Genomic DNA, 12319 nt, shown 5'->3' with positions numbered 1-12319 from the left:
CTGTCGGGGTATCCCTTCTGGTATCCCGTTTCTTACTGTGATGTTGTAGTCTGTTTTAAACGTCATTATTCCTCTTTTCTTACGAAGTTTCTGTGGCATGGGTTGTATTGAATTTGGCATTTCAATTACTGTTATAGCTCCTGTGAGCATCACAGGAGCACAAAGGCCTTTCCAATTAGGGGACAGCGATGACAGGAGTTTCCTTCTTTGTCCGCATATCCAAAAGATGTCAGCTAAGGGTACCGTTCCCTTAGCTAAATTTGGAGTAGATACCCATGAAGCATGGGTGAGATTCAGTCCAATTACAGACCCCCCTGTGGCCGGTACTATTTGTTCACACTGTATGCCTGTTGCTGGCAGGGTGTGACAGACGGTAATGTTCCATGCTGTTTTGGCCGGTTTGTATTCTTGCTGCTTTTGCATACACTGTATGTGGTGTTTTGACTGGGTCGTCCCTACCTGCCAATCGCTTATGTATTGTGCTACTAATCCTTTAGCTATACAGAATGGGTGTATCATCCCTTTCTCTATTTTAATCATAGGTGGAACGGTTCCTTCTGTACTTAGGGGCACTGGACAAAGTTTACTGTCGGCAGCATATTTTTCATCACCTACTGCCATTTTCATAACACATTGTGTATAGCATTCTGCTTGGTCTGAGTTATGTTGGGGGCTCCTATAACAGTTGTTGATATCAGGTAGGGGTTTAGCCTGAGGTATCACACCTTTCCGGTGACAGGCTATGCAAGGCTTTTCACTGATCTGCCTAGCCGAAAATTTCAACCATTGGTAAAATAGATTGGTCTTCAACTCTTGTGTACGGGCTAGGTCTGTACTGGGATCCCATCTCCCTAAGTGACTGCTTGTTTCTAGGCTTCTAATTGTCCTCTTTTTCCTTGGTTTGATTTTTACCCATTTTGTGGCTTCATGTACTGTAACAGTTACGTCTTGCTTGGTTTCCCTGCATCCTCCTTTATCACAAATTACCTCTATGTTGAGTGTTCCCTCCTCTTCACATTTGATGCTAATGGCTTCGCCTAATATGTAATCCCCCAGCTTTCCCTGTATTCCTATGTTCTTGTAGGCTTTTGATTTAATGTATACCAAATTATATGTTTTTCCTGTGTTTAGAATGCCTTGTTTAGCTGCTATTGCGGCCATGGCCACGGCACAGTCCGTTGTATGTTTTGGACGTCTATGTTCTCCCATACTAACCACCAGTAGTATTGTCAATCCCTTAAATAATTCCTTAATCATTGTTCTGGTGACTGTTGAGATGTACTACTAGATGTGCTACTGAGTGAGCCGTCACTAGATGAGCTGTCACTAGGGATGTGTGGTGTATCTGTGCTTTGTCTGGGTTGTACTTCCTGCGGTTCTTCTGTCGGTAAATCTACTGAGTTGCTGTCCGAGTCTGATGTCTCCTGTGGCCTGTCTATCTGTCGGTCTGTATTTCTGTCTGTCTGTTGGCCTGCGTCTCCAGTTGTTTCTGAGTCTGCATCTGAGTCTGTCGCTGCTCTATCTGGCAGGGATCCACTACTCTCTGAAGCTGTGTGTCGTCTTTGTTCAGTCAGTCTCTGTGAGCGCCTTGGCCGGTGTTCGCCTGGCTGCAGGGAGGCGTGGCCTTCCCTCGGTGCTTCTTCTGGCTGCAGGGAGGCGTGGCCGTCCCTCGGTGCTGCTGTAGGGTCTCTGGCTTCTCTTGCTTCCCCCCTTGGCCCGGCGGCTCTGCCAAGACGAGCTTGCCGAGGCCGCAGGGGCGCTGGGCCACCAACCCTACAGCAGTGGTTTAAATGAAACCAAGTGTCCTTACCATCTACTTTGACTGCTGTACGTGAGGCAAGAATAACTTTAAAAGGACCTTCTCGGCGGGGCCTGTCCCACTTCTTTTTGAACACTTTGACGTAAACCAGATCACCAGGCTGGATGCTCTGATTTTCGAGTGGAATCTCTGCTTCTCTGTCTTCTGTAGCACCTTTGACCTGCAAAAAGATACTTTTGTGTATTTGGGTTAACTGTCTCAGATAATTATGCCATTCGTCTTGTAGCTGCTCCAGCGATGGTCCTTCGTAGGGTCCTCTCAGGTATGGAATAGGCATCGCCGACCTGTAAGAGCTTCAAATGGTGTCAAATGGGTTAGTCGGTTAGTTTGTGAGCGCATTGACAATAAAGCAAGCGGCAACGCATCCAGCCAGGTTAGTTTGCCATTGCTGTCTGCTATGATTTTTGCTAATTTGTTCTTTAAAATGCCATTAGCCCGTTCCACCGCCCCATTTGATTGAGGGTGATAAACACACCCAAACTTCTGTTTGATACCCAATTGTTTGAATGTTTCTTGTGTAACCTTGGCTACAAAAGCCCTACCGTTGTCAGATGAGATAGTATCTGGAATGCCAAATCTTGGAAAGACATCTCGGCACAAGAATTTGGCTACCGTTTTATAGTCTTGTTTTGCAGAGGCTACTGCCTCAATCCATCGGCTGAATCTGCATATCACTACCAAAACATATCTCATTCGTTTAACTCGATTTTCAGCTCCCATGTCTATGAAATCCATCATAAGATGTCTGAATGGCCCATCAGGGACCGGAATGTGGGCTAAAGGGGCTGTGAATGATTTCCGGACATTGTACTGTGCACATACCTCACACTCATTCAACAAACGGTCCACTGTAGCTGCCGTATATGGTGACCACCAGACAGCTTTTAGTTTGTTCATAATTTGGACTCGCGAACAATGATCGGGTCCGTGGGCCCAAATGATTGCATGTCGTAATAAATTGGTGGGTAACACAAAATGTCCATGACTACTGCGCCACAGCTTGTCCGCTGGCCCCTGACTGCGTGTCTCAATAGCGCCTCGTTTAACCCACATTCATTTTTCTTCTCCACTGGCCCTACTTTGAGCCACTATCAGTGCGTCAAGTGAAACCAGTGGGGCACAATCTTGGATGGTTAGCAGGGGAAACATATTTTCTCCTTGTGCTCCTTTGTGAGCTGCGTCATCTGCTAGGTTGTTACCTTGAGCTATGATGTTATTATTCTTTTGATGACCTGCAGACGGTAATTGGAGAGCTTGTAACAGTTGGGAAATCGCTTCTCCATGAGTGACAGGGGTGCCATCTGCTCTCAGGAATCCCCTTTGTTTCCAAATGTTCGCATGTACATGACATACGCCATAAGCGTAGGCTGAGTCTGTGTAGATATTAACACGTTGATCTTTAGCTATCTGGCAAGCCATAGTTAAGGCTTTGATTTCTGCCAGTTGGGCTGAACAAGGCTGATCAATTCCTTGGGACTCCAGTAATTCAAAGGTCTCGCCATCCGTGTTTAGTTTAACAATCCCCATACCCGCATGCAATCCCGCAGCATCCCGAAAGCATGAGCCGTCCACGAACAGGGTTAGATCTGCATCTATGGCGTGATTATACAAATGTTCTCTGGCTCTCAAAAATTTCTCTGTCTCTGCCACACAGTTATGTGGAGTACCATCTAACGGTGTGGTCAATTTGGTGGCGGGATTCACCGTGTGATAACGTTGTATTGTTATTTCTGGAGCGGACAACACAACTTCATATCCAGTGCGTCTAGCTTGTGTTAAGACAAAACGTTGACTGGTTAGCAGGGCATGTAACTGATGCGACGTGTACAACGTTACTGCATGTCCCATGATTATGGATGATGCTTTTTGAAATGCAAAGGCAGCTGCTGCTAGACCCTGATAGCATGGTGGCAATCCTGTTTCAATGTTGTCAAGCTTTGTACTATAATAGGCCAATGGTTGTTTTCCTTCATTTGTTTCCTGCATTAGTACAGCACATGCATATCCAGCTTTTTCAGTAACATACAAATGGAAAGGTTTCCCATAATCTGGGTTACCTAACGCGGGAGCAGATTGCATGTCTGTTTTTAGGGCCTCAAAAGCTCCCGTTGCCTCATCTGTCCAGACGAGGAGAGCTGCATTGCTTGTTTGCCCCACTGCTCTAATCATGGCACGCAAAGGTGCAGTTTTTATAGCATAATCACAAATCCACGGCCGACTGTACCCTGCCATCCCAAGGAATGAAAGCATCTGTCCCACTGTTTGGGGTTTGGGAGCCTTGATTATAGCCTCCACTTGGCTTGGGGCTATACATCGCGTGGTCCCACACAACTGTCTTCCCAAGTATTCTACTTGTTGTTTGCAGAACTGCAATTTGTCCTTACTTACTTTATGACCTCCATCTGCCAATGCATGCAATACAATTAATGAATCTTTTTCACACTGTTCTTGAGTCTCTGATGCAATAAGGAGATCATCCATATATTGCACCAATGTACTGGGTATGTCAAGGTGTTGTAAATCTTCAGCCAGGACTTTGTTAAAGATGGCTGGGGACAGGTTCAGTCCCTGAGGTAGCCGTGTATACGTTAGCTGTTGTCCCAGAAATGTGAATGCAAACAAATGTTGTGAGTCTGGGTGCACAGGCACACTGAAATAGGCTGAACACAGATCGATTACTGTGTACCATTTTGCTCCAGCAGGGATGCTTGATAGTATAGTATGCGGATCAGGTACTATAGGTGCATCCATTTCTATTATTGCATTGATAGGACGCAGATCATGTACCAGCCGATACTCTTTGGTATTGTTTTTAGGGATAGGATAGATAGGTGTATTGCATGGGCTTGCAGTTTTTATTAAAACTCCAGCTGCCATCAGTCCCTTAATTACTGGTTTTATGCCTTCAATAGCCTGAGGTTTTAATGGATACTGCCTTTGGTGAGGCAGTTTTGCTCCCGGTTTTACTTTTATTTTTACTGGTAAGGCTGTTTTTACTAGTCCTACATCCTGTTTTGCTTTTGGACCACACCACTGGTGGTATTTGCTCTAACAATTTCTCTTGTTGGGCCGATAACACCATCTGTCCCTCTGGTCTAGGATTGAGCTCCACTTTTTGAGCTATAGCCTCATCATTTACTTTTAAATTAATTCGTATAAACTGCTGGTCTTTTGACAGATGTACTTGTGGACTTTCCATGTTTTGCCATTCTTCAACTTCTGAGGCTGTCTTTACCATTGGACCTAGGTCATGGGATTCGTACTTTTCTGAGACTAAAAGGGTCACATGAGGCGTGGCATTCGGCACTTGATACCATTGTTGTTCAGCTGAAGTTAGCTTGACAGAAGCTGCGGCCCCTTGGGGGCCTAAATAAATTTCTGTGGTGGTTATGTGAAACAGCCGTTGATTCATCAATGCATCCCAGCAGCATGCATAGTCAGCCTGTTTTTGTTTGGCATCGAACATCAGGGTGACATATAAAGGTAAACTAGGTGTATATACTGCTGCATAGTGTTGTTCTGCCCAGGGCTTCCATTTTTCCCATTCCAGTTGGAGATTTGAATTTTCTGGTTGTAACTTCAGCCAGTATACCATGGGTTGCACAGGTCGGACCTTGTTTTCCATGTCCATAAGCACCATAATGTTGGTGAGTGCTTCGTCAGGAAAGTGTATTTGCAGTCCTTGATGGGTACACACTATCTGGGTTTGTAGCTTACATAAAATGTCTCTTCCCAGCAAATTCACAGGTGTATTTTGTGAGTATAACAGGGGTGCTTCAATTGTTTTTCCTGCAATCGTTACAGGAAGTGGGCGTGTAAACGGTATTATTTGAGTCTTCCCAGAGAAGCCGATGGTCTTAATTACAGACCCAGAGAGGGGGAGATGAGCGCCCATTTTCCCTATGCAAGAGTATGTTGCCCTGTATCCACCATGAAAGGGAAATCTCTGTTTTGTATATTAACGGTGACGGTTGGCTCTTCCTTAGGTATCATCGAAATAGCCAATGCCACCGTTTCCCCCTCTGTCTTCTCTAGGCCCCCCTATTGCCAATAGGCAGAGGGTCCAACCCAAGGTCGGGCCGGACAATTTCTCATTCGATGTCCAGGTTGTCCACAGCTCCAACACTCATTAGAGGGTTGATCCCCTATTGGGGGTGTTGGTCCCATAGGCGGTCCCGCTTGACTGTTCCTGGGAGCTGAGTTTTGGAATCTGCTTCCAAATGAAGGTTGGCGAGATCCTCTTCGCCACCCTCCTCTTTGACCTTGAAAGTTCCGTGACTCTCCTCTCCACCCATGACTGTAGGTGGGTCCATTTCCGGGTGTGCCAGTGCTATGGTAGTGATAGTGATGCTCCACTGGTGCTGAGACTTCTCCTGTAGGAGTGCTTCCTGCTGCTCCTTGGGGGCTCTGTGTGGCTGTTACCACAGGTGCCTGTATGGTGGCAGCAGTGTTTGCCGTAGGGCCTGTGCTTGCCGGCTCAGAAGGAACAGGGGTCATCATTGGTGCCTGGGTCTTTGTTTTTTCTTTCTTGACTTTGGTTAGCTCTCCCAACTGCATCTGCACCAATTTTTTCGTCAGGGATTTTGCTGCATCTTCTTCTTTTTGTTTTTCTTTGTTGTAGATTTCAAGATGGTGACAAATATGCTCAGAGTATAAAGCCCAGTTCATTTTTGATAGTCCCACGACTCCATCTAGGGCTTTCTGAACCTCATCTGGTAGAGCCTTTTTTACAGTTATTTTAAACAGGATTTCAGTTGCTGGAGAATGGTTCCATGCATTTCCTGTTTCCTCCGCCCATCTCTTCTGGAATCGGTGCAGGAACTTCTTTGGGCACTCTTCAGGTGTCCACTCCTCATCATCTAATTTAGAGGGATCCAAGACCTCAGGGTACTTTCTTCTCAGTCCTTCCCACATGGAGTTTCTATAGCGATTAAAGGGGACTTCATCATGTTGATTAGTGCCCATCATTTGTGTTAGTCCAACCTTTCCTGCTAATTCTTCAGTGTCATGTTTTCCAATGACATGCATTAGCAAGGCTTTTATGTCACCTAAAGACAAGGTTACCCCTGCAGTGCCTTCTTCTAAGGCAGTTATCCATCTCCCAGCTCCTTGGGTGATGTCTGGCAGCCTGTTGGCCAGCCCCACCATGTCTGTCCAGCTCCATGGGGTATACACATGATGACCATTTCTAACCACCAATGGGCATATGAGGTCTTCGTCCTCCTCTTCTTCTGTGGGGGCTCCATACTGTCTTCCAGATCGAGTACGACTGACTGGTTCCAGGCAGTCTATCCAGTTGGTTATATCCTGTTCTAAAGCCGCTATGTCTTTGGCTACACATTGTTGTCTTTGCCTGAGTCGGGCCTCTTTTGCACTCTCAATGACGATCTCACCAGAAATTTTTCGGGTGGGTGGCTCTATAATGTGATTCCCTTGATTGGGCGTCGATTGTTGTAATATTCTTCTTTCCTCGGCGTCCCTATGTCTTTGTATTCTTTCCTTCGCTAGCCGAAGCTGCTCAGCTAGTTCTTCATTATCTCTTCTGGCCAGATCCAGTGTGTCACAGAAGCTCTTGTGCCACTCTTCGGAGCCTCTATAGCCTGTGAAGGTCCAGTCGGCTGACTTATGGTGGGAGGGGACGGTTTTCAGTGGACCTCGATGTGCAGGCGGAGCCTTCAGGTCTCTCTCTTTATCCTCGTCTGCCTCCGTGTCACTGTTATTTGTGGCCCCCCCCCTGCTGGTCGTGGTGAGCTACCACTTACTTTTGGACTTGGAGACCTTGTATGATCCATTTGACAGACTGAGGACCTGTCTCCTTGTGGCTCTCGAGCTTTTAGTGTCAGTGTGAATTTGCCCTCCACATCCATGCCTTGGTCCTCTTCATGAGTTCCTAATACAAATTGTCCAGCTGTCTTTCCCATATCATGACGTTTATATGGGAGTGGCTCTGCTTCCCAGCTCGGTGCACTGGCTTTAGTCTCTTTGGATCTTTCCTCTGTCATTTTTTCTCTTTTCTGCTGTAGCCTCTGTGCTTCCTGCTTGAACAAGGCCAAAACTTCTTTTTCTTCAGTGCGTTTTTGTTGTTATTTACGTTCTTCTGCTGATCTTTAATTTCTTTTTTCTGTATTTCTACCGCAACTGCTTCACACATCACCGGATCAAATGATCCCTCCAAAGGCCATTGTCTGCCCCCATGTGACCTTTTGTGCCACTTTCTCATACATTGGTTGGCCTTAGTGCGTTTTCCTGGATATTTTCTTAGTACTAAGTCTAGCGGGGTACTTTCCCGACCTTGACCTTGAGAGTTACCCATGTAACCCTGACAAACGCTATATGAGATGTTTCTATGGTGCTCTGGTAGTCCCACAGGGGCTGTCCTGATCCAGACCAATAACTTGCCGGCTGTAACACCTGTTTTGTATTTTAAACCCTTAAAAGGATTAAATTTCCAACTGTTATGCCTGTCTTCTTTTTCTTTAACTAAATATGAAAATTTACCTGTTTCCCACCGAACCTTCCTTGGGACCACAGTCAGAGTCAACCTAGGAAACAGTTCTTCACCTGGATCGGTTGGCAGTGTTATTAAATGATTTAATGGTATGCTAATTTCTTTATTAGGATCAGCACAAAGCAGCTCCAGCCACGGGGTTAAACCCTGATGCCACAGACGTCTTATCAGCAGCTCCCAATTAATTAGAGGGAATTGTTCTTTCTTTTGCTTCAGATTGATTACCTTAGTAATCTGCCATAATTTCTGATTGATCTCTTGTTCGTCCTGCCAATGTTCTGCTCCTACCCTGTCAAAATAGGTCCTTTCCAGCCAAAAATGTGTCCTGATTCCCTGGGTTTCGATGTCTCCGTCAGTCAAGTAATGTTCTGGGAGTATTATTTCATTATCACTTAAGTCTCCCATCAATGACTGTCCCAAGCATTGATCAGTCTGTCAGCTTTTTCACTATAATCTAAGCTTTAACTCTTTTGATTTATAACCAATTTTATTTCTTTACTCCTCTTACAACCCTAACACTTCCTAATGTCTTTGCTCCCGACTTTCTATTTTCCTTCTAATTTTTTAACTTTCTGCTTCTTGTCTTTTTCTGCTATGTTTGTTTATTAGTTTTCTTTCTTTGAAATAATATCTACCTTCTCTGTATTTACATAGCAGTCTCTTCTCCTGTCTTTTTCTTCACTGTCTCTGTTTCACACTTTCCTCTCTGCCTGTCATGCACCTCCCAAGTCCTTCTGTTGGGTCTAAACACCTCCTCCTCGTACCTACTCTTCACATTAATCTTGTATGCCAGCCAGCCTGCAAGCCCTCACAGCTTTGCCTGCAACTCCCCGATTACTCTCCGCTCTCCCACACACCAATCTTCAAAAGCTTTATACACAAAAATTATTAAAAACAACTTTCTATATATCTCTATCTAGACTTCTGCCACTTTTCACTCCGCGGCTTTAAACCTTTTTAATCACTTAACACCAATGTGTTCTGTTTAAATATGTATCTCTTCTTCACGTTAGACAGCTTCTCCGGCGCTGCCAGCAACTCATATATTATTTATTTATTTATTTTTTTCTTAACAAGCTACTCTTTGAGCGTACAATATTTCATTTACTTCTACGCTTTACCGCGCCTCGCGTGCGTATCCTGTGCTTAATATATTTTTTTTTTCACAAGCTCCTCTCTGAGCATACAATGTTTCATTTATTTCTACGCCTTACCGCGCCTCGCGTGCGTATCCTGTGCCTTTCTGCACTTTCTTCTACTTTTTTTTTCACTTACTGAGCTCCTCGTGAGCTTAATGTGCCTTTGCACTGAAAATACTCTCTTTTTCTTTTCTTATAAAAAACTCATATTACTGTATACTTAATTACTTATTCTTCTCCCACGCCCCACAAGCGTGTATTTGGTGCCTTACTGCACTATTTTCTGCTTCATTAATTCTCATGTATTCTGCACTAACTCTCTATTTATTTTATTTTTTTTTTATATAGTTTTTCTCTTTTCTTAAAAAATGACGTCCTTTATTGAGCTCTTTTACTTACTGTCAGCTGTGCTACTTTGCACTTTTCTCTTTAAATCTCTTTATCACGTACGTTATTTCTACTGCGCCCCCTCAGGCGCTTATCTTGTGCTTCCTCTGCACGTATTCTCTGTTAAACTCTTTTTCTCACTTATTTCACTTCAGTCTCTGTTAAACTCTTTAAATAACCTTGTATTACCTTGTATCTATTTGTCAGTATACTTCCCTAAATTAACCCCTACAGCGCATGCTATCAGCCGGCACGTTAGTAACGAATTTCAACACCAATTATTCCCCAAGCATCCAGGTTAGTTCTCCACGCACTCTTTTCCGCACCAGAGTTCATGAACATTCCTGACCTTTCACTCACACAGACATTCTTTTTCCCGGGAACACACACCTTCTGAGCATTTTATCTACAAGGCCTGATAATTTTCAATCTTATCTTTTTTTAGTCTCTAATCAATTTTCTTAGTCCAGGTTCTTTTGGGTAAGAGGCAATTAAAAATATCACCTGTCAACTTGGGCGGAAATCCCGACTCACTCCTCCTGATCGTGCAGAAGTTATAAAAGGTTTCTGCTTACCTTTTAGTCGTGATCACTGTTATTTACGGTCTGGAGGGATGAGCTGGACTGCCCCAGGCTGCCGGAATGCCCCTGGATCCTCCTGAAGCTGGCTCGCCAAGTTCTGTCGTGGTTCGTCTTTAGTCTTCTCAGGATGTCGTCTTTTAGATAACACAAACTAATTGCAAGGGATATGCTAGAAAAGGACACAACACTTTAGAATAATTCAGCCTTAAGCAAGATAAAATGCACAGAGTTTTTACGTTTATTTAAGCCTTCGACACAGAGCTTAGACAAACTGAGTCCTCTAGAGAGACTGAATATGTGACAACCGCGCTCATCTATTTATTGGAGACCCGCGGGCATCGCTCCTCCTTCGACTTTTTTATTTATTTCATTCCCAAGACATGGTTTTCTATTGGAAGCGTCCTCTAGTGAACCCTAAGCAGGTGTTAGGCCATTATTTCAATGTGACAAACGCTCCCATTAAAACGTGAAGGATTTACAACTGATTTTTTTAAAAGACCTTCAGCCACAGGTGCAGCTGGCCTGAGGCCCCCCCGCACGTGGCCTCAGCCACAGGTGCAGCTGGCCCGAGGCCCCTGCACGTGGCCTGCGGGAAAGCACCTAAAAGGCCTTGGAAAGCCCCTGACAGACTGAATGACTAATAGAGCCCTTTTTTTCTGGGTTGAACACCTGCTAGTTCAACCAGAGGACATACAGTTCGGATCAGGACACTTGATAGTTCATCATAGTTCAAATAAGGACCTAAAAATTCTTCTACAGAACTTTTAGGACAACCTGATAATAATGAATTACAATAGTCCAGCCTAGAGGAAATAAATGCATGAATTAGTTTTTCAACATCACTCTGAGACAAGACCTTTCTAATTTTAGAGATATTGCGCAAATGCAAAAAAGCAGTCCTACATATTCGTTTAATATGCGCTTTGAATGACATAGCCTGATCAAAAATGACTCCAAGATTTCTCACAGTATTACTAGAGGTCAGGGTAATGCCATCCAGAGTAAGGATCTGGTTAGACACCATGTTTCTAAGATTTGTGGGGCCAAGTACAATAACTTCAGTTTTATCTGAGTTTAAAAGCAGGAAATTAGAGGCCATCCATGTCTTTGTCTGTAAGACAATCCTGCAGTTTAGCTAATTGGTGTGTGTCCTCTGGCTTCATGGATAGATAAAGCTGGGTATCATCTGCGTAACAATGAAAATTTAAGCAATGCTGTCTAATAATACTGCCTAAGGGAAGCATGTATAAAGTGAATAAAATTGGTCCTAGCACAGAACCTTGTGGAACTCCATAATTAACCTTAGTCTGTGAAGAAGATTCCCCATTTACATGAACAAATTGTAATCTATTAGATAAATATGATTCAAACCACCACAGCGCAGTGCCTTTAATACCTATGGCATGCTCTAATCTCTGTAATAAAATTTTATGGTCAACAGTATCAAAAGCAGCACTGAGGTCTAACAGAACAAGCACAGAGATGAGTCCACTGTCTGAGGGCATAAGAAGATCATTTGTAACCTTCACTAATGCTGTTTCTGTACTATGATGAATTCTAAAACCTGACTGAAACTCTTCAAATAGACCATTCCTCTGCAGATGATCAGTTAGCTGTTTTACAACTACCCTTTCAAGAATTTTTGAGAGAAAAGCAAGGTTGGAGATTGGCCTATAATTAGCTAAAATAGCTGGGTCAAGTGAATGATGTTGACTACTCATTGTCTGTTGTCGTGTTTGTTTTTTTGATTGATATCATTGATATTCATCACAATAGATATGGTGGTATAACAGTGGGGAACATCCAGAAATCCATCCCAGCATCCTTTGGAAGAACGATACCACCTATGGTGCGCAAGATAGCAGTTCGCAAATCAGCTCAGGTA

At 44.0% G+C, this 12319-nt stretch overlaps 1 protein-coding gene across 3 annotated transcripts in view; it reads left to right on the top strand.

Moving 5' to 3' along the window:
- The window catches only part of abca2 (ATP-binding cassette, sub-family A (ABC1), member 2), a 178220-nt gene that overhangs the window by 150645 nt on the left and 15256 nt on the right, over positions 1-12319 (top strand). For all 3 annotated transcript variants that reach the window (XM_034171301.1, XM_034171302.1, XM_034171300.1), the window contains one exon: positions 12211-12316. In XM_034171301.1, coding sequence (XP_034027192.1) covers positions 12211-12316 — 106 coding nt within the window. The remainder of the gene's footprint in view (positions 1-12210; positions 12317-12319) is intronic.

The sequence above is a fragment of the Thalassophryne amazonica genome, chromosome 5 (assembly GCF_902500255.1).
Source record: "Thalassophryne amazonica chromosome 5, fThaAma1.1, whole genome shotgun sequence".
Taxonomy (NCBI): domain Eukaryota; kingdom Metazoa; phylum Chordata; class Actinopteri; order Batrachoidiformes; family Batrachoididae; genus Thalassophryne; species Thalassophryne amazonica.
This window is presented reverse-complemented; position numbering and strand designations above follow the sequence as displayed.